We start from the raw sequence: 25,116 nt of genomic DNA, 5'->3' as shown, positions 1-25,116 counted from the left end.
GACTATAGGATGCTCTAACAGTCATAAGTACTTCCATGGTACAGATAAGTTGAATTTGCTTTGAGAGGGCCAGGCATAAAAGGCTGCTATAAAAGAGTACAGAAATATTATGAATTAATGGTGTAAACTCCCTGTTACCAAAGCAGAGTTGATACAGCACTGAAACACATGAAGCAATCAGTGGTGAATCACTGGGGCAGAGTGGATTACAAGTCTTCTTCCTGCTATTGACTAACGTGAGGACGTTGTCTATCTCCCCACACTACGCCAAACATCTCCCTTTTGCATGCGTGAATGCTAAAAGGAGGAAGGTGGAATGAAAACACTGTTCATACATATTATTCATGTGCAAGCTGTGGATTTCATATTCTTTTTTTTTTCAGAAGAAATCTCCTTTCCTTTAAGACCAAAAGTAATATATGCCAAGCCAATTAATTCTGAAAATTTACCAGAACACATATCATAGCTTATTGTGTTTATCATAATAATGTCCCCTTTCTGTCTTATTTATCTTTATGGAAAGGTGAGGTTTGGAAAATATTTGGAAATATTGTGCTACCTTTTTCTTTCCTATCTTGGTGCAATAGAGCTGCTGGAAACAAGGACCAATTTCTAATCAGTTTTCATAGAAGCCCAGACTGGTTTGGGCTGGAAGGGACTTTAAAGCTCATCCAGCTCCAACCCCTGCCACGGGCAGGGACACCTTCCACTGGAGCAGCTTGCTCCAAGCCCCTGTGTCCAACCTGGCCTTGAGCACTGCCAGGGATGGGGCAGCCACAGCTTCTCAGCACCCTCACAGGGAAGAGCTTCTGCCTAAGAGCTCATCTCAGTTTCCCCCCCTGAGGCGCCTGGATTTTGCCCTAGCTCTCTGTCTCCATGCTTTTCAGTTAAAATGGTAATTTAATTTCTTCTCTGTGGTCCTTTGAGGAAAGAGTGTTAGCGGGGAACAATGGTTGCTACTCGGAGTATAATTCCAATGCAGGTTTTGTCTCTTTTGAATATGTATGTGATGTAAAGAGGGAAAGATGGGCGCTAACGAAATACGTAACAGTTCTGATGCTCTCATGAAGAGGGCATTTCTACAGCATTAGTTCTGATTATTTCTAATCATGTACATAGCAGTCAGGCTGTGCAAAAGGAAATCACAAATGTTTAGCCTTTCCTCTAGCTTATAGGTCTGAGCCTGAAATATTAATTAGCTAATGACCATCATGTGGTCTAAAACCACAAAGAGGCCTTATGTATGCTTGGTTTGGCCATAGGCTAAATTTCATAATTTTTTCCAATTCCTCTGCACTGATCCAACCAAGACATGTAACCTGTTTTCAAGCCTTACATCTTGTTCTAAATTCTCTCATCAGTCTGCTTAAGAAATGTGTGTCTGACACTAATTTGAATCTATCTGCCTCTACATTGTTACCAATGGATCTTGTTGTCCCTTAATCCACTTGAATAAAAGTCTACTTTTAACTTGTGTGTCTTCCAAGAAGATAAATATGTGTAGTAATAAAGTTGCCACTCAACCTACTACTTGGAAAAATAAATTGGTAGAGCTTTGAGACTCTAAACATTTTCTTACCTTATTCTCATCATGATTTACCATTTGGTCTTTGGTAAAATTTCCAGAACAACCAAAATGAAAACTTTATAGCTTTAGTGATTGCTCAGCTTTGTACAAATATATTATCAAACAGGAAAGCATGCACTACTGACATGTGCATAAATGAAAAAATGGCTCAACAGCTTTAACACTTCACATAAATTCATCTGTTATCTGTAATACATGCACATGCATTATGGTAGGGAAGGTGATGTGCTCACAGAGAAGTGTTTTATTTGCAGTAAAATTTGTCCTACCTGCATCCTTCTCTTCTCAGGTAAAGTGTCCCCAGCAGTTTTGGTTTGATGTGATGACTTTCACCAGTTGTGTTGATCCTTAGCAGTGACTCTGCCCTCTCCAAGAGATGGGTTTGTTTCAGTGGTGGGTGCAGAGATCCATCTTTGAGGTCTGTCTTTCAGCTCAGGATTGGGGATGACCTAGATCTAAATGTAATAGACATTGAGAGGCTTACAGAGCTGGGTTTTTCATCCCAGAGAACAGAAGGCTTCTTAAGGGGAGACCTTAGAACAGCTTCCAGTGCCTAAAGAGGCTACAAAAAACCTGGTGAGGGGCTTTGGACAGTGGTCTGTAGGGACAGGCCAAGGGGAATGGCTTTAACCTGCCAGAAGGGAGACTGAGATGAGCTCTTAGTCAGAAGCTCTTCCCTGTGAGGGTGCTGAGGCGCTGGCACAGGGTGCCCAGAGAAGCTGTGGCTGCCGCATCCCTGGCAGTGTTCAAGGCCAGGTTGGACACAGGGGCTTGGAGCAAGCTGATCCAGTGGAAAGTGTCCCTGCCTATAGCGGGAGCTTGGAACTGAATGAGCTTTAAGTTCCCTTCTAACCCAAACCAGTCTGGGATTCTATGATCCTATGAATATACAAGGTGAGGGATTTCTCCTGTTGTCCTGATCTTTCTGTTCTCCTTCCACAGTCTATGAGGTGGTGACAGTGACAGGAGATGTCCGAGGAGCAGGAACCGACGCCAATGTCTTTGTTACTCTCTTTGGAGAGCATGGGATTACTCCCAAGACTCATCTCACAAGCAAGTGAGTATCTGGAAAGAAATCTGTATCTTTGAGGCCTGTATTTCAGTAACATTTATTGCACTTTGATGAAATGTGATATTGTGCTTATGGATGCAGAGGGAATAAATCTAAAAGGTATTTTGAGATCACCAGGGAAATCTGAATTTTTGCTGTTGCATGGTTCTTACAAAATCCCTTGCAAACCTGTATTCCCTTCTGTAGGTGGAAATATATGTTCAGATCCATATTATATGAAGCTTGCACTTGCAAGGTGTGGGGATACTTGCTTTTCTTAAAGCCTAAATTAGGAGCTCCCAATTTAGGAGATGAGAATATTCATTGTTTGTTGGAGTGGGCATGATGGGCCATGTTTCCATGTCTATAATCCCACTGAGGTCTCTATGCTAAGTCAGGTACAGAGATAAGTGTCCTTGAATGTTTCTGAAGAGTGACTCAGTGGGTTTGAAGTAATGTTGATGGGTAACCACCCACACCCAGCCACAGGAAATCTGAGGCGAGTAGAAATGAAAGAATTAAAGCTGATTCCAAATATAGACTGTTTCCATCCTGTCTGATGTATGCCTTATTGCACACCACTGTGGCTGCACATTGCTGGTGGTACTGCTCTGTTTTCCTCCAGCTGATGCCAATGCCACCCTCTGGCTGCAAGTTCTCAATTCTTATCATTATGTTGAACTTGGTGGAAACCGTATTTTCTAATTTAAACACCTACTGTTAGGCTTTTGACTCTCTCAATAGCTTTTATTTTTCTTGAATAAGAAAAAAATAAGTGGGAATTAGGGCCAGCAGGTGCTCAGCTCCCATGAAAGCAAGGTGACTTTTAACAAAGTCCCAGCTCTGCATGTACTAATTTCTCCTTAGGCAGATAATTACACTAAGATAAAGCAAAAATCCTTTCTCGATGGGGTCCAGGAGAGGCTGTGTGTCTCTGTCTTTTTGTGTTCTTATTGTTTTTTGGTTTTCTTGAAAATATGTTTCAGAATTATTAATCCTGTGCTAATGTCACACGGTAACTTCACATTTTCTCCATTTCTACAGCACCGACAAGAGGTACCTGCAGCTATTTTAAATTTTACCCTCAAAAGAGCTTCTCTTCCCAGTGAAGCAACTCAAACATGAGAGTCTGTAAAGAAAATGATATGGGAATGGTAAAGAAAATACATGAAATTTCAGCCCTGTTTGCCATATTTGGAATTCAGAAATTAGAGTGAGGCAAAGGAGTTATATCATCCCAGCATCCCTAGAAACACCAGTGAGATACTTGATGATCGTATATTGTGTATCTATACAAAATGCTTTCTCTCTGCCCTGTGATTTTCATCCAGACATCCCAGTGAACTTGTAAAGCAGAATACCATTTCTTGTGATTTAATAGTGGAGGAAACCGAGGTAAGGAGCTGAAAGACATAGCAGTTCAGTGGCAGAGCAGGAAGCAGCAGCAGCAGCTCTGAGGGGGAAAGACCTCCTAGCACCCAAACCTGCCTTGCTGGCAAAGCCATCAAAGCAGATTTACAGTGAATGTTCTTCTGGTCAGCCTTTACGTAAAGAGCCATTTCACTGTGAAAGTGCTCTTCTGCATGTGGCTGTGGAAAGAATCCAAGTATTATCTTAAAAATATAATACTATATGCCCTTTACAGAAGGAGTCACGAGATCCCTATAATAGATTTCTCAATCAGCTGTGGCTTTAAACAAGCTACTCATTGTAAATGTCATTTTTGCTGGCACTCTGGTTAATGCCTGCTCTTTCCTCCTGGATTCACCACATTTACCCTGTGAAAAAAAAAGAAGGGACATGCAGGGATTATTTTAGGTTGCAGCAACAGCAAACTGAGCTTGTTCAGACCTGGGTTAGCATTCTGGCTTGGTCCGTGTTTCTTCAGAGAGCAGATGGCTGTGGTGTTGGTGAGGAAGGATGAAAGGCATGGGAAGGCAGCCTTCTGCAGCTCAGGGCACTTAAAGCTGGTCCCGTAGGAGGTGAACGTTAGAACTGCAACTACAGCTTTCTAATGGGAATATCCCAAACATCAGCAAAACTTCTGTGTCTCTAAGCAAAGTCTGGTGTGTTACAGTGCGTCATCGAGGAACAGTGAGGAAAAAAGCTAGACTGAGTGTAGGAGTATCTGCAGATCTACTTAATTGATAGTCTTTTCTGCTAAATATGAAGCAAACCAACAAATAGTCCGTTTGCTCAAAAATTATTATGCAGCTTTGTGAATATGGCAAAAGGATGGAATCTCATGCATCTTTCAACTAAATGTTTACATGAGTTCACTTATGACTGCAAATGCATGACATTTTATAGGTGTTTACATTCCCTGTGTATGACAGAAAGCTAAAATATCATGCATTGCTTAAAGATGGCACTACCCCTTCAGCTTCTGGTTAGAATAGGTTTTTTATTTCTTATTTCTTTTGTGATTGTGTGCTGGTAGTGAAATACGTGATATTTCAGATCTTCTTTGTCATGCGTAGTAAAGGGAAGACACGGCAAGCTGATGAAATACGTGTTTTTAACATTGGCCAATAATAAGGTAACTGTGAAAAACAGACACAAATCTTCATCATGTCTTGTTAGAAGGTACATCAGTTGTAGAAGTGGCAGCACCCAAATTCTGTCCCAAAGGATGCATTTATTTAGGCAAGGAGGTTTAGCCGAGTAGTGTTTGCGTCTGGGAGGAACTGGAATTCCTCCGTTGCAGTCACAGTCTGCCAATCTGGTGTATGGCAATGCTTCCCCACTGGTGCTGGAGGTGGTGGATGGGTGCTGGCAAAGTGCTGCTTAGCCCCAGCCACTCTTGGCAAAATCCCACTTCAAAACCCAGCTTGCACAACATTCCAGGTCCCCCACCTGCCATCTTGCACCAGCTACAGCTCGGCCAGAAGCTAAAAGCACTATCACAAGTAAGTTTCTTTCCACAGGCTCCATCACAGGCACCTGGAGGGACACCAAGGCATTGCTTGGTGGTATTTTGGCAGTTGTCAAGACCTTTGCTACAGGCAAGAGATGCTTCTCCAAGGTCCAATGCTGGCCATGTGCTGATACAAACAGGGCTGATCCCCTATAGCATTTTATTTCTCCATGCTCATGTGCTTTCCACCATGATGAGGCTGAGGACTGGATACAGAACTCAGCTGGGAATGCTGCTGCCAGCTCATTCACAGTGCTTACTAGCAAATGTATTTATTTGTTGTTAGTGTAAACAAATCCACTTTTCAGTGTCAGGCTTATCTGGTCCAGCTTGTGACAACACAATAAATTCTCATGGAGAGAATTTTCCTTAAAAAAAGAAAAAAAAAGAAAAAAGAGATATAAAAGATGGAGCAGCAATGGCAATCTGAAAGAACGATGAAGTAACTGGTAAGTGACAGCTGGCTTCTTACAGGATTAGAGGACTCTTCAGTGGATTTTAATTGTTTCTTTATTTCCTATGCTGAATACCTTTAACTGGCAGTCTCTTCTACCTGGTCACTGCAAAAAGCTTTTCCTGTTCCTAATGCCAGCAAATAACACATGAATTGTGCAGTATGTACATGATGGTCTTCAGAGGATGTTGGTGTTTGTAGCTCTACTGCATCTAACAACTGTGGAGTTGCATAAGATCTGTCTTCGTTGTTTAACAGCTCTGGAATAAATAAACACCTTATTTGCTGTTAATAGTTAATGTAATAAGTTAGGAAGTGTTGGAAAGTTGGTACAGAAGGGACTGTTCAGGCAATGCAGCAAACAAACCCCAAGTTCAGTGGAGAAAGACTTCTCGCGTTGCTGCTGAAGCACTCATTCAGAAATGAGTTACACTGCTTTTCCTTTAATGGCACAGGATATTTCCCAGTTTAAAGCTGTTTATGTATTTAACTACTCTGATTTATGCCCATACAAATCTGCAGCACTTACACCTCACTGTGCAGACTTTATGATAAAGAGCAGTGTTAGGTGACAGCACAATTTGTAGTATATATTTACTTCTGAAAAAGAAACAAAGTGGGAAATTTCTTCATTCTCTCTCACTCAGGTTTATTGGTTAGCCTTTGTCTAACACTTCAGGAACAATATTACCTTAGAGGGTGCTTAGACAGCAGTGTTGAACAACCCAAAGATAAGACCTGGTAGCACTGGTGCGTATATAAATCATAATCAACCTGCAGCTATGCACATAGCAGCTGGTGGTACCAACTGCAAGGTTAAGCCTTAGTGGGAGAAAGAGGAATTTACTCAAAACAGGCAGACTTTTAAGGAAATTTAGCTGCTAGAGCAGGTCGCTGCTGATCAGGCATCAGCAGCATTTTTCAGCCTGTAAAACTTGCCCAGTTTTCCCCATGGGATGAATGTAAAGTGCCTTCCTGGAGCAAACTCGGCCTTCCTGCCAATCCTGCCCCTATCCCAGCTCATTAAATCTCTGTCTTAAAGATCCCTGAGCTCATTCTCACTAAAATTTTTAAAAATATTTCTTCAATGGAGTGGGATAGAATTTTTCATCAGAGTGAAATTTGCCCCCAGATCTGTCAAAAAAATTGTAATTTCATATTGGGACATGTAGAGTAACCTTTGCATTGTTTCCAGTGGCACTATCTGCTTTGTATGCAGTTTCACCAGAAAATATTAACCAAACAGTAAATAAAGAAGACATGAAGAATAGCTATGATTATCTGAATGGAATACCACTTTTTTTATTTTCTTTATGTAAATCATGCCACCAAAGCTGAAAAACTGGTATCATTGCTGCTCCATGCAGTGAAGGAGCACATATCCAACATGTGCTGTTAAGGCTCTCAAAATCTGTACTGGGAATGTTTATGGATAAGGCAGGAGCTGTTTCAGTGTGCCTTATGGCACTTTGTTAAGTTTCAGGGTAAGTTCAGCTAAAGGCTCTCGCAGTTCTGGGCCAGTGTTTGGCTCCTGGGTGTCATCACACTGCTACAGCCGTGAGCAATTTATCTTATTCAATTGAATCCTTTCAAGCGGGACCATTTTTTCACTAATTCTTCTGTGCTTGTTCAAGCAGGATTCCTTCTGCTAGTGAGGTTATCAGTAGGAAAAGAAAATAATGTCTTTGGTACAGAGACATTTGTATTTGCTGCGCTTCTCGGCTGGTTTCTTCTCCATCTGGAGTATTTTTGGACGTATGCTGCCTTATGCAGTATTTCCAGCTGCTTGCTGACTGATGTTGTCAGCTTCATGACAGTCTTGGCAAAGTATTTGCAGACCAAACTCTCTGGAGTATTTGTTTCTCCAGGAAAGAGGTTAAAGATGCTGCTATTTAAGCTGTGTGTTAAGAGTAAATATGGTTTGAACATACACATGAATTCGGAGATAGACATTTAACAAGAGCATGTAGTGACAGCACAAGGGGGAATGGCTTTAATGTGCCAGAGGGGAGATTGAGATGGGATCTTAGAAGTTCTTCCCTGTGAGGGTGGTTGGACACTGGCAGAGGGTGCCCAGAGAAGCTGTGGCTGCCCCATCGCTGGCCATGTTCAAGGCCAGGTTGGACACAGGGGCTTGGAGCAAGCTGCTCTAGTGGAAGGTGTCTCTGCCCGTGGCAGGGGGTTGGAGCTGGATGAGCTTTAAGGTCCCTTCCAACCCAAAGCAGTGAGTGATTCTGTATAGAATCATTTTGAAGTTAGGCTGCCTTTAAGTCCATCCAGGTCAGTGTCCTCTCTCCAGGATTAATCAATAGTGAATGAGAACAGAATAATAAAATAAACACATTGTAAGCATTTTTGCAGTATCTTTGAATCTCGTGGCAAGCTGCCGTCTTAGCCAGAGGCCTGAAAACACAGATTCACCCAGCCTATAAGGCATACTGGATAATCTGAGGACAAGGAAAGCTGTCTGTACTTTCAAACCATCTGTGCTTTCCAGCCGGGACAACAACGAGGATACAGCACTGCTCATCCGTGCTACCTCTGTATGTTAACACTATACTGCCCACTCCTAGGCCATGAGAAACTAGCCTCTCATGAGATAGCAGGTGAACTGCTCTAGGTGTCCCTAGAGAGTGACAAGCTGTGGGGTGGTCTTTGCTGTGCAAACTTCTGAAAGCATCCCTAATACCCAGCTCCTTCCTGATGCTGCTAAATGTCAGTGTCAGGAGCAGGCAGACCTGTGGGCAGCATTTCAGAGTGATACCACCAAGAATTGACTCTTTCTGATGATTAGCAGAGCATCATTAAAATTTTGTTTGAACTGACATCCATGGTAACACTTTGTGCTTCTGTGAAGCCCTTCATCCTACTTTTGCAGGCTCTCCTGTGTGTACAAAGCATCAGATAAAACACCTAATAGAAAGGCAATTTAAATGGTCATTAATGCAGTGATTCAAAGCTAAATTGGTTCAGGTTACTTCATCACTGCAAAAGGTTATTATTTTTATGCCTCTGCTGTGATCATACGCAGGTTTTCCCTCTGTTCCTGAGAGCTCAGCTCTGGAAAGGACGCTGTGAGCTGATCAGAAGTGATGAATATTTTTTTAAAAATACTCAAAATTTAAATTTCAATTGTGACCTTATTTAGTTGGTGGGATTATCTCTTGCTAATTCCATTTATATTTTTTTTAAAGTGATATACCAGTGCAGATGTTTGTGTACTTCTGCATTTAGAACTGCATTACTGAAAATGTTCTTGTTGTCGATGTACTAAACAGTAGTGAAATTCTAGCACTGGCTCTGTTGTTTGTGCCAATGGCCTGCAGAAGAGATGCATGCAATGGTTTATAAATACTATGCTCAAACTCTCACCACTCTTGTGGTGCTTTTTAGCAATGTGATTTACCCAAACAGGGACACAGAATCATTCAGGTTGGAAAAGACCTTTAAGATCATCGAGCCCAACTGCTGGAGGCTGATGAGTACTCTAAATCATTGTACATTTGCAGTACCACTGCAGTGCAACCTGCAGGCAATCATTTGAGTAAAAAAAAAAACGCCAAAAAAACAAACCTGAAAACAGCTTCAGATAAAAAAATATTTGAGAATTTCCTATAGTAATCTTCTTTGAAGCTCCTTGGATATTTCTTACGAAGGAATTGGGTGAAACTACAACAATCCATGAAAAAATAGAGCTGCTAAAGACAATTAAATAAGTGAAATAAAAAGCTGAGTTGAAACATATTTCTGAAGTTGCCTTAGCCTGCTATCCCAGCTGAATTATAGGGCTCTCAGAGGAATTCTGCTGATATTCAGACCATGACTAGCCATGCCCAGTGCCTGTGTGTGAACCCAGTCAAGCCTGAACACTGGAAATTTAGCACTGTGATTTCCAACTCGGATTTCTCCCTGCTTTAGTTGTCACCAGAGCTGTGCAAGCCAGCATGCTGCATTGTTTGGTGTAATGAGTTCCTCGTGGTAGTCAGGCTATGGATTTCTTACCCAGGTCAGATCAGACTCTAATAAGCCCCAGTTATAATTTCTCTTTCTCTCTCTCTTTTTTGGGGGAGAGGCTAAATTCAGTATAGTTATTCACTGTGGGGTATTCCCTCACTCTCTCTTCCCACAGCTGGCAACACTTGAAGGAAGGATTTTTTTTTTTTCCCCTAAGACATTCCGCTTTTCTGTGCTGTTGATGCTCCATATCAATCTCAAGGGAAGAGATGTGTCAAATTCTTCTTACCATTCAACAGCAAGAGTTCCCTTGAGTTTGGCTCCTGGGCTACATCATATTTACCAGTGCTTCCCCAAGCTCTTTCAAGACGCACAAAGCATCTGCCCATTGGACACTTCAGGATGCTCAGTTGATACTCCTCCAACAGAAGGTTTCCCTCTCACCATCCCAGCAACCAAGACTGCTCAGCACAGCAGTGAGACTGCCGTAGCACAGCAGTGAGACTGCTGTAACCCAGCAGCAACCAGAACGGGTGTGCTGAATGCTTTGGGCTAATTAGTCTCACTATACTTTTGTGGCATCTCTGTAGCAGTCTGCAGTACTGCATCGATCTCTGGAGCCAAAGCAGGGAGATGCTGCTGTCATTAAAATGATCGCTCAAGCCTGACAAACTAATTGCCTCGCACTCAGTGCCTGTTTTCTCTCTGACAGCCAGGTTGAGGGAGGCTGGGCTGGATTTAATTGTCTCTTGTCTTCACAGCAAGGTTAACTGTTTTAGCTTTTTGATGTAGCAGCGATGCTCCTGGTGCAGTATCTGGAACAGCAGGAGGGAAGAGGAGGAGGCTGCACATGCATTTGCAGAACACACAATGTAACCTGTAAACATAGGTACATGCAGGTCCTTCAGTGATGTGGAGAAGAGAGCTTTGCAAAGCTGATCCCCCTTGCTGTGATTATTAATATTCATTAACTTGATGAGTACAAGCTGCATGTCGCTGAGGCTTTATGCTTCTCAAGTGCTGTAGTTTCTTGTTCATTTTAATATGACTTCTGGGTTTTGCTGTGTTTAATCATCTGTAGCAATGCTTAGTGGCCCAGGTGAAATGGGAGACCATCAGGGAGGGTAAGTGGCTGTGTCTTCAAAGCAAGGATTTGTTTTTGCCTTGGTATTGTTCTTAGTGGTTTTGTGGAAAATAGGAGCTCAAAAAGGTGTTTGCCAAAGATCACTCCTCAGGCTAGAGGCAGAACTGGGAATTAAACTCTACAGCCACTGACCTGGGCCAATGTACTTAATATTGACATCCTCTTTCAGCTGTGAAATGCAAACTGCATATTTAACACTTCAGAAAAATGTCAGACTAGTCCCTGTCCTACAGTTGTTTGGCTTTGAGTGAGATACAAATTGTAGGAAGGAAGTTTTCTAGGGAAGGAAGGAAATTTCAATGGTCATTAAAATAGTGTTGGAGGATGGATGTGGAAAGAAACCTTTGATACAGTTGGGTGCTTTTATCTCTGGCTGAGCTCTCGGCAGATCTGCAGCTCTGCAGGGGAACCCACTAGGTTACGGAACCCCTTTACTCCATCACCAAGAGTGGGTCTGCTTGATGCCTGAAGGCTGGGACGGCAGGAGAGGATGTATCTAGGAGCTGGAAATAGAGATAAAAAGCATATTGAGGCCCTGTAAAGCAACCAAAGTGGGTGTTCAGGGCTTCAGATTCACCAGGGTCTTTCACATTGGTTGGCCATCAAGGGCTGGTTGATAAGCTCTGAGTCAACCTTTCCAAATGAGCATTGACCAGCTACCCTGTATAGGAGCAGCTGAAAACATCCCTGTGTTTTTTCCTCTTACTTCCGTATTTCAGCAACAGATGGGCAGAATGACATTTCTTGTGGTTGAGGAACCATAAATGAGGTGTTACGGAAGAGCTGGAGTTCTTCATCTAGTTTTTACTTCATTGATGCTGCCTTGAAATACTTTCACTAAAGGTTATTTTCAGACACCTCTGAAAGGCACTTGCTTATGAGCAAGTCTTACAGGCTCTGTGAGCTCCCCCAGCTCTCACCTCTACAGGCAACTTAGTTGAGGATTTTGGAAAACCTTAGTCATGTTATATTCTTGGAGGTGATATGGAATGTGATCCAAGCTTTGCATCTGCTTGGGCCAGCATTGCATTTCCCCCAAAGCTGCCATCTCACCTCCTAGAAGGACTCTTAGAGCTCAAGAAGGGAAAAAATCTGTTAAATGTCAGTACTTAGAGCATCTGAAACTTGTCATAAGGAAGAGGGCATTGAAAAGTAGGTCTTTCCAGGGCTAGGAATGACATTTTTTCATCCTTAAACACTAGTGCTCTGTCAGGCCACCATGCATGGTGGCTTTGCTGACAAAGTTGCTGTTTCTTTACCATAACTTTTGTCGCATGTGCATTACAGGAGCAGCACGGCCTTTGAGAGGAGTAAAACAGATGTGTTCCGAGTGAAAACCAATAATGTTGGACAAATAAAGAAAATAAGGTACCTGTACAATGTTGCTACCACAGTACCTGATCCAAGAGGTGCTAATTGAATGACAGGCTGTAGAGGTTTTAGTGTTGCCATGTTTTATTCATTACTTGTTAATGTGCTCCTATCAAGGTGAAGTTAAGGGGTGGTAAAAGCTTGTTTACTGCCTAAGATTTGAACTGAAGCATAAAATCACCTGCAGAATTGCTCATAGCTATCCATGCTCCCCATCAAGAATTGTATTTCTGTCATATGCAATCATGGAAGAAGGTGTTTAGGACTGGTTTTATGTCCCAGTGAAGGTAAATGGGGTTTGCTACCCTCTTTTGCTAAATTAGTGTGATGTAAATCATAATTATTATGTTTAACCACCATCTGACTGACCCATATAAAATAAAAAATTAGTAAGTAGTACAAAGGAAGCTGTGGAAACGGGAAGTGGTGGATAAAACAAAGCAAGAAGAGGAAAGAGCGGGAGGGATACAGAGTGGGATGAGAGCCACTTTTATTTTAGACATGAAGTGTAAGGTGAATTATGACACATACTGAATGAACATGCAGGTGTGTGTATGCTTGTGTGCATCTCCTTCAGATAACTGCCCACATATGCGCCTATGATACCTGCCCATAAATGTATATGAAAGGTTGTTATTTTCAAAATACTCTGTAAAAGCCCATAAGACCCATGAAAGATTTTGGGTAAGCAGGTATAAGCAAGCATTTTGGGTACAGTTGCTCTGGCCTTGCATAATATAAAACATTCCATAAAATCACAGTTCTAGTGGCTAGTCTTAACCAAAATACAAATCCAGGGTTGTTCTTCTCCTAGGATTGAGCATGATAACACCGGACTGAATGCAGGCTGGTTCCTTGACCGTGTGATTGTGACTGACATGAACAGACCTCACCTGCGGTTCTACTTCCCCTGCAACAACTGGTTGAGCAAGGAGGATGGGGATGGACTGTATGTCAGAGACCTCATCGGCAGCCTGAACCCCATGGATGTGCCCAAAAGTAAGGGTTTTCTGAAAAGCTTTGCTTCCTGGTGCCTTATCGGAAAGGACAGGGTTGTTTTCAGATTACTTCAGCCATGTAAAAAGTAATCATTTAGTGAATTTGTTTTCTTTACAGTCAGTGGAGAGAGAAATAAGAAGACACAAGATGCCTCCAGAGGATAATTCCTTCTTCCGATGTTAGATCTCAGCTTTTAGGGTGGGAAAAATCACTATTTAGAGAAGTTCTGCTCATTGGTTGAGCACCAAAGGATCTGTGGTGACTACTTTAAAGTAGATTAAATGGCTACTGTAGATGAGATGCATCCCACCCTGGAAGATGTAGCTGGTGTCTTTGTGTGCTATCAGAAGAGACAGCATAGTTGTAGTCCTGTGTATAAAGTGTTTCCAGGCTCTGGTGATGACCTGCAGGAAAATTCCATAAACAAGCCAACTGTCTTACTGTAATTCTATGCTGGTTTACTGTATATGTATGATATCCATATTGAAGTGGTGCCTATTTTTTCAGAGTGGTTTTAAGCTAATGATGTTGAAACGAAGCCAGGACAGCTTGCAAACCAGACGTACTCCCAAACTGATATCAGTGTGTAGGCCATGCGGTGATGTATAGTGCATGTAATGTGAGTGGGAAGATGATCGAGATGTGAAAGCGGAGCCAAAAAACCAGCCTCAGGTGGTATGTCAGCAGTTTATCTCCAAGTGCTAATGAGGAAACCAAGTTGTGTTTTCCTGATGAATTCACCAATGCTCTCCTCCTTTCTGGAAGCTTAATTTTTCGCTCATGAAGAGTGAAGTACCCCTTCCACTTGCCAAAGGTCTTGGGGAAAGGAGAAGGGAAACTTGTGGTTTTGTTTCACATATTTTGAGAACATGTAGTAGATTTCTTGCAGTAACATGGTTGATGGGACCTCTTAAGAGTTGGGTTGTTTTTTTTGGTAAAACCGCTTTATTGCCAGCCTTAACAAAGTGCTTTGAACATTGATAGATGCTATATAAGGGCAAAGTATTGTTATTTTTGTTGAGATGCTGCATAAAGTTAACAGAGAAACAGTACACTATGACACAATTTTCCATGAATTGTTGAATAATTTTGCCCTATTAAGATATGACCATCAGTATCAGTATGTTGAAGATGTAAGTATTGAATGTAAGTATTGCATGTATTGAGGTATTGCATGTGAGTTAGCACAGACAAATAATATTCATTGATAAGAAATATATGTGGGAGCATTTTATAAATGCAGACCTCTCCAGGGTGGCTGCCACAGGGGAGTGAGATAGCTTTTGGAGATGCTCTGCCAAAAGACCACCCAGTTACTGTTGGGGTTCTGTGTGCCAAAGTCCCTTTCTGATCTTTTATCTGTTCAGTTTGTGAAACAGAAGAGTTAAGGACACTCAAGGGGCAGGAGGGGTCTGAAGAAGACAGCAGATGAGTCAAAGCAATACACAATTAATGAGAGGTTCCCTAGAGGAAGAAGTTAACCATTCAATCTTAATGGATCTTTAAATGGCACAACAGTTTATCTGAACTTATTATTGCTCCTGAATGGGAGAGCTGATTCAAAGGAATGCATGTGATTTCCTCCATCCTGTTCAACACCTGTCTCTCAGCAGGAAGAGATTTGTGAGTTAAACGCTCAGCTGGTAAAAATCACTGCAGCTCCAACAAAAGTGCTGGAGCAAATTCACATTTCACCAACCAGCAAACTTGTCCTGAGCGTTCACTCTTCTGGTGAAGTGGTTTTGGTTAACAGATCAAAAGTTCACTACGTACTTGGTCCAGGACAAATACAAATTAGAGTGTCTCGTGAACATGAAATAAGAGATTTAACCAGGCATTTGTCAAAAATGAATCTGTTATCATTGCCTTTATCAGACAGAAAGGCCCACTTTAGATGGCACAGGCTGGATGCTCTGCGGCCCTCTATATAAATGCAGGGAGCTGGGCTAAGGCCAGAGGCATGGGTGAAGGGTTGGATGCTTTCCAGGCAGCAGATCTGAATCTGTAAGAGGAGAGGGGTAGCTTGGCTATCTCAGGTTGCAGTTCCCCTTGAACCATAATTAATGAAAGATGAACATTCCCAGACTGCTGAGGTGAACCATCAACTGAAAATGTAAATTTAACTGAATTCATTCGTCTTCCTCTAGATCTGTAAGGGTCTGAAATGAAATTGTGATATGATTTTCTTTATATATACAAGTAATTTGCCCTAAATTTGATTGGTTGGTTGGTTATGGGCTTTTTTTTTTGTGTGTGTATGTGGGTTTTTAATTTTGTTTTCCTTATTTTCATTCAAATGGATTAAATAGTTGTGTTTACTCTTTGAGTACTAATATTTTCTAGTCTACTAGAACAAATGAATAATTACGTGGTTTGGTGATTTTATGCACCTGTAAAGAAAGATTAATTACTCCCTCTTAAGTCTGTGTTTGCATTAGCAGTGTTCAGTGTCATACTCTTCTCCCATTTGGTCATGTCTCTTCAATCACTGTTCTCTTGTTTTCTTTAGTTCTTCTTTGTAAATCACCCAGGCACTGTTGTTACAGATCTCAGTCTCACGCTTTGCTTTCATGTTCCATTTGCTGCCACAGTGCAGTTTGGTTTTGGAGGTAACCAAACAAGTTTCCTCCTCCAACATTTCTAGCTTATGATGTTCTCCTCAAGAGTCTTCTCATATTTATCTTGAAGATTTAGCTTCCTGTCTTGAACTTGAGGTCACTGCTACGATGTGTATCATCCCTATGATACATGTGGAATGTGAACTAGAGAACAAATAAATAATTTTTTGGTCATAAGTTTGCTTTGTTGATGCAGCTGAAGCATATTTAAAGGGGATTATTAGTGCTTGAACCAAAACCTACTAAGCTATGCAGAGACTCAGCCTATTTCTTGGTGAGGAGAGGAGCACAGCCCAGCCAGAGAATCCCTGTGAGTCTGTGAGATTTGAAGAGGCTATTTTTAAGAAAAAAAAAAAAAAAGTGTTAAAAAAAAATAGTCAGCATATAATTGAAAAATTGGGAGGACACACACACAGAACAACAGTTCTTTTCATGATCCAAATAGAGTGATAGCAGATATCTGAATGATTTCATTTACTTATCTGAATAAAACTCCTCTTGTCAGATTCCCTGTTGAATGCCACACATTTCTCTAGGAAAACAGGTTGCATTTTAAGTGTTTCTGCGTGAATGATCCTCTATTCCCTGTATTCACAACCATGGCATCTTATGCCCATGGCCCTTTGACAGATGATAGTGCCACAGATTCTTATTTACCCTGCAGCTGCTCTTGGCGCCTGGATTGATTTACATTGCAGGTATTAATTACAAGGAAGGGCTATTGTTTAGGTTTATCCTGCTTCACTTGAATTTATGAAGCTTTAGGATTGTATGACTGTGGCTGAGCCTTTATGCAAGTCACTGACTCAAAACTGAAGTCAGGTGTTTTGAGTTTAGCAGGTTTTGGATCACTTTGAGGATGTCTGATATCCCACCAAAGTGATGGTGGGTGAGAGCATTTACAGCAGCTGCACTAATGAGAATTACTGATTCAATGGAGACACAAAGCAAATGGAACTCCGGAGCTTGTTCTCAGCAGTTGTTTGATAACTGCAGAATTACTTATACCACTCTGGGCACAGACACTTATGTCTCCCATTCCATGATGACTCTCATCTGGCTGGACTTCACTCACCTTTTCCCGATGGTCTGCATCCCCAGAGCCACTCAGCATCTGTGGCAGTTGGGACACCAGAGGTGTCTCTTTCTCCACCCCTATATGTGATGGGTACAGATTTTATCACCCAGCTGGAAAGCAGGGAGTCCTGAAATGCGGTCTTCAGGTGGATTTAAGAGTGCCTCAAGGCTTAATAATGCAATATTTTTGCATATGTTTTTTCCTGACTCATAAAAGCAGCTGAGGCTTGGTCAGGTTAGATGATGTATTAACTAACCCTTGGCCATCTTCTCTCTAGGATGACAACAGGCTGTAATTGCTATTTAGGTGGTCAAGGTCAGGCTGGCTTTCTGCAGCTTGGCCTCAGAACAAAGAAAAAGTTGCAGTTAGGTACCATCAACGCATACTGGCTCTACTTGATTACTCTTGAAAACTCTCCCTAATCAAAACATTTCTTTCTATAACATTGCTCTTAGACTGAGAGAAACTAGGAACAGTAATTTGAGAAGAAGACATGTAATCACTTGGTCCTTGTGATTGAAAACCTCCATGTTCAAGGATGCAGGTATCTGAAAATTAGTTGTCTTCTGTATGATTACAATTTATGCTAACTTGTCAAATTTTGGTTAAGGCTTGACAGCTTTTTTGCAAATGAGGTTTGAGAGACAAGGATTGACTTCCATCTTCATCTTCGAACATCAGTACCTGTCATTTTTTAAACCCATCCAGACAGCTTTTTCACTCACCCTTCCCCCCCTTGTTACCCTCCCCCTACTCCCAGGGGGACGGAGAGGAGAATCGAAAAGAATGCAACTCCCACAGGTTGAGATAAGAACAGTTTAGTAACTAAGGTATAACACCTGCTGCTGCCACGAATAATAATAATGATAAAGGCAATAACAAGGGAAGAGAATACAACACCTCATCACCAGGCGATCGATAACTCACCCCCCCAGCCCAACCAAGCACCGACCGATACCTCCTCCAACCCCTGCAGTCCCAGCCCTTCTGGGTAACTCCCAGTTACCTCCTGGGCATGATGTGCTGTGGTATGGAATACCTCTTTGGTCAGTTTGGGTCAGGTGTCCTGTCCCCAAGTCCTTGGCCAAACCAAAACATCATTGTTATCAGTTCTGCTCCCAGGCCAAAAGTCAAAACACAGCACTGCACCAGATACCAAGAAGGAGAAAAATAACTGCTACTGCTAAACCCAGGGCAGTACCCTGAAATAGTTTAGGATTGGACACAATGTGCATGGAGCAGCAGCTCATGTCAAACTGTTCCAAGGCTGCATTTTCACAGTGGGACAAAACCACATGTGAGACCTAAAACTGTAAAAGTTCTCCATTCTCTACTTTTTCTGGATAAAATTTAGTCTTATTTGGTCTATTGATAATGAATGTGTTGACAATGTGTGCGTTACACAGCATAGTCCTGAGGAGTAGGCAGTCACAATGCCCAGACCTTGAGGGTGGAAGAATCCAACACTGTAAATTTGCATGTATTTTTTTCCATAGTTCAAATTGCTGGGCACTGATCACCTATTGCTTTTGATATTATTGATATTATGTCAAAAATGGATCACAAGACCAAATCAGGTGTAGCTGTGCTGTATCTAGGTCTAAGTCTGTGTGGTCTTTTGCAGGCAGACATGAGTTTTCTCATGACATTGAATTGAATGATCGGCTGTTTTGTCAATTCTGGCCTGATTTTGGGGTTGATATGTAGTGTACTTGAGAGTTTGCATGGGTATGTCCTAATGTGTAACAGCTGTAAGTTCACACTGAGCAAACTGGAACTGGATTCCTGTGAAGGCAGAGGAGTGGCGAAATGTGCCCATGTGCTTGTGCGTGCAGAGGGTAGTCTTGCCTTTAAAATGTGAGAACAGTGTTATAATTACAAATGAGAGCAGTTCAGATGATCAAGTTGCAGGTCATCCTCAATCCATTAGTCTTTCACAACTTCCCTTGAATCATTGGTCAGTCGTCATTTGGGGCAGAGTTAATGAGATCACCTGAGGAGACTTGGAGAGTCAGAGGAGAAGACCACAGGCAGAGAAAGGCACAGAACAGTTTCCGTAGAAGGCTAGAAACACAGTCTTTGTCTGTGTTATGAATGCAATCTGTGCACATGAAGAAGCAGCCTGTGTTGGACTTCATAGAATCACAGAATGGTCTGGGTTGGAAGGGACCTTACAGCTCATCAAGTTCTAACCCTGCACTGCCAGGGATGGGGCAGCCACAGCTTCTCTGGGCACCCTGTGCCAGCGCCTCAGCACCCTCACATGGAAGAGCTTCTGCCTAAGAACTCATCTCAGTCTCCCCTCGGGCAGGTTCGAGCCATTCCCCTTTGCCTGTCCCTACAGACCCTTGTCCCAAGCCCCTCTCCAGGTTTCCTGTTGCCCCTTTAGGCACTGGAGCTGCTCTAAGGTCTCCCCTTCAGGAGCCTTCTCTTCTCCAGGCTGCCCCAGCCCAGCTCTCTCAGCCTGGCTCCAGAGCAGAGCTGCTCCAGCCCTCGCAGCAGCTCCATGGCCTCCTCTGGCCTTGCTCCAACAGCTCCATGTCCCTCTTGTGCTGCTGCCCTAGAGCTGGATCAGGACTGCAGGGGGGAGGTCTCCTCAGAGCGCAGCAGAGAGGAAGAATCCCCTCCCTTGACCCACACTCTGGGGGTGCAGCCCAGCACATGGGGGTGTTCTGACTTTTTTGCTCTCTGTTTTCGAGAACATCTGCACAAGCACACATAGAGTTAACATCCTCTAGATATTCTCTGAGGTTTTTATGTCCACCAGGACCTAAAACTCATATATTTGGTCTGGGAAGGTAAAAGTGAGCTGGGTTATTTCTTTCCTCTATGAAGAAGGGTCATGTTAAGACTTCACAGTTCATTGTGCAGAGTTTCAGTGCTGTGCACTGACCTGGCTGTGGCTTCAGGAAACACCTGGGGGAGCAGATATTGATGCACATGCTTGAATTCTAGTCAGTAGCTAAGTCTTTCCTGACCCAAAGGGATATGCATGTCCCTAAGGGCTGCACTGGATCCAAACTGAAGCTGTAGCCAATATTACTCAATAACATAGTGGTGCTAGAAGCTCTGATAAAGAGCAGTGTTTTGGATTTGAGGCACCAGTCAAAGATGCCCTGTGGGTTTGCAATCTTGTTTTATAAAGCAGCAGATCGGGAGAGTGAGACTGGCCCCTCTCCTGTTTCTCCTGAGTTGTGATATAGAAGGAGAAGTCACATATTGCAAAATTTCCTGATCAGTAAAACTAAATAACTATTTCTGAGGATGAAGAAGGGGAGGAAAAGAAATATTAATAGGTGCTATCTGCTCATCAAAACTCATCTTTATTTACATTAAGAACTGGAAGTGTATAATCAGCACAGGAAAATGCAGCTAAATATATTTATGAAATAAATATGAGTTGTTTACTTTTATATAATAGTGAATACCCCCTGCATTAAGGTTGAGGTCTTGGTGAATGCTGAGATATTCAATAAACAAGGTTTTTAGAGGGATCTTTTACCATCCAACTGATAACACTTGGCAAAAAATTACATGCTAACTGGCACAATAAGCACACAAAAATGCTTTCTCTACCCCAAAAAAATACTTCAGTTGGTCTAATAAGTATTTTTTTCTCCCTGAAAACTTTGCCCATCTCATATCACCATGTCTAAAATGAGGCAGATATGGACGTTTTGCTTGTAATGTATTTTTTGCCTGTTGTTTTGTCTCTGAAGATGGGCTATGAGAAATTGAAACACAGAAATAAAAAGGAACATGGGTGACTTGTAAGCCACAAAGAAGTCAAGATGTACAGAGCTTAGAAATGGATGGAAATTGAGATTTGTAATTCACATAAAGGACCTCATGTTTCAAGAGAAAAAAAAATCTGGAGAGGCATGAGACATCTCTATGTGCGGCTGATATACAGAACTGTATGTACTCAATACAAAACAGTGCAGCATGTTTGTGAAGATGGGGTATAATTTTGACCAATTATGTCTAGATGTTGTAATTAACTCAACCACCAGTTTTGAAAAGAGTAACTTTTCAAAAGTACCTTATGTATACAAAGCAAGACTGAAGTATGGTGATAATAGTATGATTTTAAACAATGATGTAAAGTAATTTCAGCCTTCATTCTGAGAAAAAATGTTTAACCCAAGAAGTTATTTTCCTCAATTTTGATAATAGCATACCTGGGCAAAGCAGAAACTAGATATTTCTATTATGAAATATCTGCCCTTTTTATTTTTTGTTTTTTTCTTTTCTTCCATGGGCTTTCACCTTGGGACTAAACTAATGAAAAATAATGAGAAATCTTGGAGAATTAGATGAATGTGGATTTCCACACTGCTATCGCAAGGTGTGTTACACCTTGCTAAGCTCTGTGCCCCTGCAACTAAACTGCTATTGTCTCTTGAGCAAGGTCATTTAAAGCTCACTTTAAAATGCCATCATCACTTTGAAGTCACAGTAGGAGCATCAGTTCAGCATATCCTATGAGCAAAGACTCCTGCATGTGGTAGATTGCCTCTCACAGGCTTTGCAGAGGGATGATCCAGGCTGAATCCTAATACATTAACTGTTTTGGTGCATACTTTGATTTCACGTAGGAGACAATTAAAATGGAGCTGACTCTCATTATCTCTGGCCTGGGTGGGGAGACCAAGCAGCTGAGTTCATTATAGGAGAGGCATCAGGCAGCACCTGAGGATAATACAATATTCAGCAGAGCAAACATGATAATTTCTTTTTCCCATGTGAGAGGCAGCAATAATATCTCTTAAGAACGCAGTTATAGAGAGCTCTTCTGGGATAAAAAAAATGCCAACCCAGGGTCACACCAGCCTTGCATCCTCGGTGCTGCCACTAACAACATGCACCCCAAAGCCATGCAAAGGCTCTTTAGCATCTCCCCCCCACTATCACCATGTTTTGGCAGCAGTGCTTATGGCCAAAAGCAATGCAAAGCTCTTTATTCATCCGCATACCCTGTGCTCAAGGTGTGCTTGTAATCTGCACTTCCAGTTTGAACCCGTGGGTTAAGGAGCTGTTCACCACCTCTGGAGGTGCATTTCATTAAGAAAGATAGTTGTCAGATACTCTTGATAGAGACTAATTATTTTCAAGCTCTAAACCCACCCTTTGAATTCAACCATTTCTTCGATGGGGGGAAAAATATTCTTCCTTAGCTGTGTGCAGCTGCTTTGTACAGGAACAGGCCACGCTTTTGAGGCAAAGCTCACTACTGGTGAACTCATCAGGGCTCCTCTGCTGCTCCAGAGGTTGCTTTAGGTTCTCACTATGTCTTGCTCTGCATAGCTGTCTCTAGGATCCCTGCTGCTTCAGCAGAGAGAGGTGTAATGGTTAGGGCTGGGTGAGATTTCTTCTCTGCAGTGTTTGCAGAGACTCCAGAGATAGTGCTGTGTATGAATATGCAGCAAGGCATCTCCACCAGAAGTTTGAGAGAAGATCATCTAGGAGGAGGTGTTGTTGGCTTGGTGGGATGGGCTCTCTCCCAAGACAGACGAGAACTGAATTCCAATGCTTGCTGGGAGGCTAGACCCCACATGTGCCCTGGCCCTGTCTGACCTTTCAAGATTGCGCTGACCAAGAAGTCTAGCTGTCGCTGAGGAATGTGCTGCTAGCAGTGCTGTAAAGGAGTTTCCATTTTGACAATTCAGTGCTTCCTCCATCAAGAAGACATATTGTCAGACAGTTCCTGGTGGGCTGGAATGACTGACTTGATATGACAGAGAAGAACTGAGACATATGGACTTTAAATCACCTTCCCAAGCTTGTGCAAAAAGTCTGTGGCAGACTCAGGTTGAAGCTGCGCCTTGCCTGCAGATCCAGGCACCCTCCTCTCCCTCTAATAACAATTCTTTCTGCTTTTCATACTAACCACAAATGTGTTTCTTTGCCAGCAGCAATTCAGAGGCAGTAGTGGTGCCTCTACCCTTCTTCTTCTGAAATCTGCCCACTCAGTGCTGAGCATTATAGGATGGAGCTTGTGCACCCTTGGGAGCACTGCGAAAACAGAAGGATAATTGCTAAAACTTGCCTTATGAGAAGAATCCATCGCTGTCTACAACTTCGTTCCCTGCTTTTAACCCAGTGTGTTTTGCTTCTGAAGGCTGTGACATTTCTTAGCTTCTGGATGCTATGCTGCTGCCCTGCTCCATGGCAGGCCATGCACATGGGAGGCAGGCAGGGATGCGTAGCAAGGAGCTCACTGTGCCCTCAGGGAGTAATAACTCTAGGTAGTGAAGCATGGTCGGCTTTGTTTTCCTGCCTAAATCTGTTGTTCCTGCTGCTACAGACTCAGCAGCTTGTGCATAAACACCCTAGTACCCCAAACAATATTAGTTACAAGATGTCTTCAGGCAATTCCATCCTATGGCATTTCAGGTGACCATGATATCATACTGCTTAGTAAACAGCATTGGCAGATCAATACCACATGGATGAACAGTCAGCTGTAGCTTGTAGGTAGAAGGATTTGGCTGGGATGTGTCCATGCATTTCTCATGGTTGGAGGCAGGAGAGAGGTTGCACGAGAGCACCCAGGAGGGATGGGTCTGGATAAAAAGGAAATGGCAGTGGGACCAGCCTCAATGGGGAACGTTAGGGCTAGGAGGGCTGCAGCTCCATGCCCTTTCTCCCCCAGGAGCAGTGCTGGAAGTGCCTGTGGCATCATAGCCCATGACTAAAATAAACACCTTGGGTCTCTGTGGAAAGAGCCCGACTATTCCACTGTGTGATATTAATCTTTCCTCTTAGATGCTGAGAGCTGTCACTGACTTGATTAGCAGCAGACAAGGTGCTTGACTGTCACACCTCTGCTGAATTCATGCAGTGGGGTTATATCAGTTAGTGCCACCCTGCTGCTTCCCAGAAATGGCATCCATGCAACGTCTCCAAATGCCTTCTTCAGACAGCTTTGTGTGTGTTGAATGAGAGGTGTCAGAGGAAGCTGGAGTGTCTCTAACAGAGCAGACACCCAACCATAAAGAAAAGGAAGGTGCTGTAACCTCACAGGACATTTGAGCTCGTCTGTTGCAACTGGAACAGGAAAGACAGCAGAAAATAGTTATGGTTCTCATTACTGAATTTGTGCTTTTCTGCACTTGGCATCTTGCAGTTCGTGCCTCTGAAGCTGGTAATTTTGCTTCTAGGAAGGCTTCCCTCTCCATGCCTGTGCTGCAGTGAGCATGCAGTGGAAGATGGAGTCACAGCTTTTACACAGCCGTACATTATAATTTTTGCATGTTCCCAGTGCTAGGAGAAGCACTTAGAAAAAAGATATCCAGGCAACATCTTGATCTCTATTTTGCAGATGAACTCAGAGGCATGTATTGAGATTAAAAAAAGCCAAGTGGGTATTTCTGAAAAGATGATGTTAATGTTTTAAATAATGCATGATTAAGGGCTTACAGAATAGGGAACATCCACCCATGCTTAAAATGAAGAGTGCTTGACTCCAGCCAGCTCTGTGCTTGGCTGCAATGACAGCCTTTTCCTGCATGCTTCTAGCAGCTGAATCCTCGCTGTCTTTTTGAGATGCGACGTCCCTTTCTATTTAAATTTGCACATCCACCATATAATTCTGCAAGATGTGCTGATGTGTGAAGCACAGAAGGACCCCTGAGCAGAATGAAGAGCCACTCTCTCTTCTCTCACTCTGCACTCACTCTCTCTGCTGCAGCTGAGTGTTGAATTGCTTGGAGAGGGAGAGAGCTGGCAAAAATTCAGCATGGCTCAGAATTGATCTGTTTGCTTCCTGAAGATGAAGGAAGTAAAATAGTCCTGCTCATAGAGCTGAGTGGGGCAGGTATGGGGAATGGCTTGAGTGCACAGTTTCAGAACTGGGGACTTACGAAAAAATTAAGGGGAAAACCTGGTGAGAACACGTTAGGCATGACCCTATGGTCTGTGAAGCAGGGATGTGCTGTGA

General features: G+C 42.6%; 1 protein-coding gene across 2 annotated transcripts in view; it reads left to right on the top strand.

The window, feature by feature from the left end:
* The window catches only part of LOC133217138 (lipoxygenase homology domain-containing protein 1-like), a 75,479-nt gene that overhangs the window by 34,793 nt on the left and 15,570 nt on the right, over positions 1–25,116 (top strand). For both annotated transcript variants that reach the window (XM_061362299.1, XM_061362298.1), the window contains exons 2-4: positions 2,531–2,645; positions 12,396–12,476; positions 13,294–13,478. In XM_061362299.1, the coding sequence (XP_061218283.1) occupies positions 2,531–2,645; positions 12,396–12,476; positions 13,294–13,478 (381 nt within the window). The remainder of the gene's footprint in view (positions 1–2,530; positions 2,646–12,395; positions 12,477–13,293; positions 13,479–25,116) is intronic.

The sequence above is a fragment of the Neopsephotus bourkii genome, unplaced genomic scaffold (genome assembly GCF_033783945.1).
Source record: "Neopsephotus bourkii isolate Nb327-2 ecotype Australia unplaced genomic scaffold, CSIRO-AGI_Nbou_v1 NB_1113, whole genome shotgun sequence".
Lineage (NCBI taxonomy): Eukaryota > Metazoa > Chordata > Aves > Psittaciformes > Psittacidae > Neopsephotus > Neopsephotus bourkii.
This window is presented reverse-complemented; position numbering and strand designations above follow the sequence as displayed.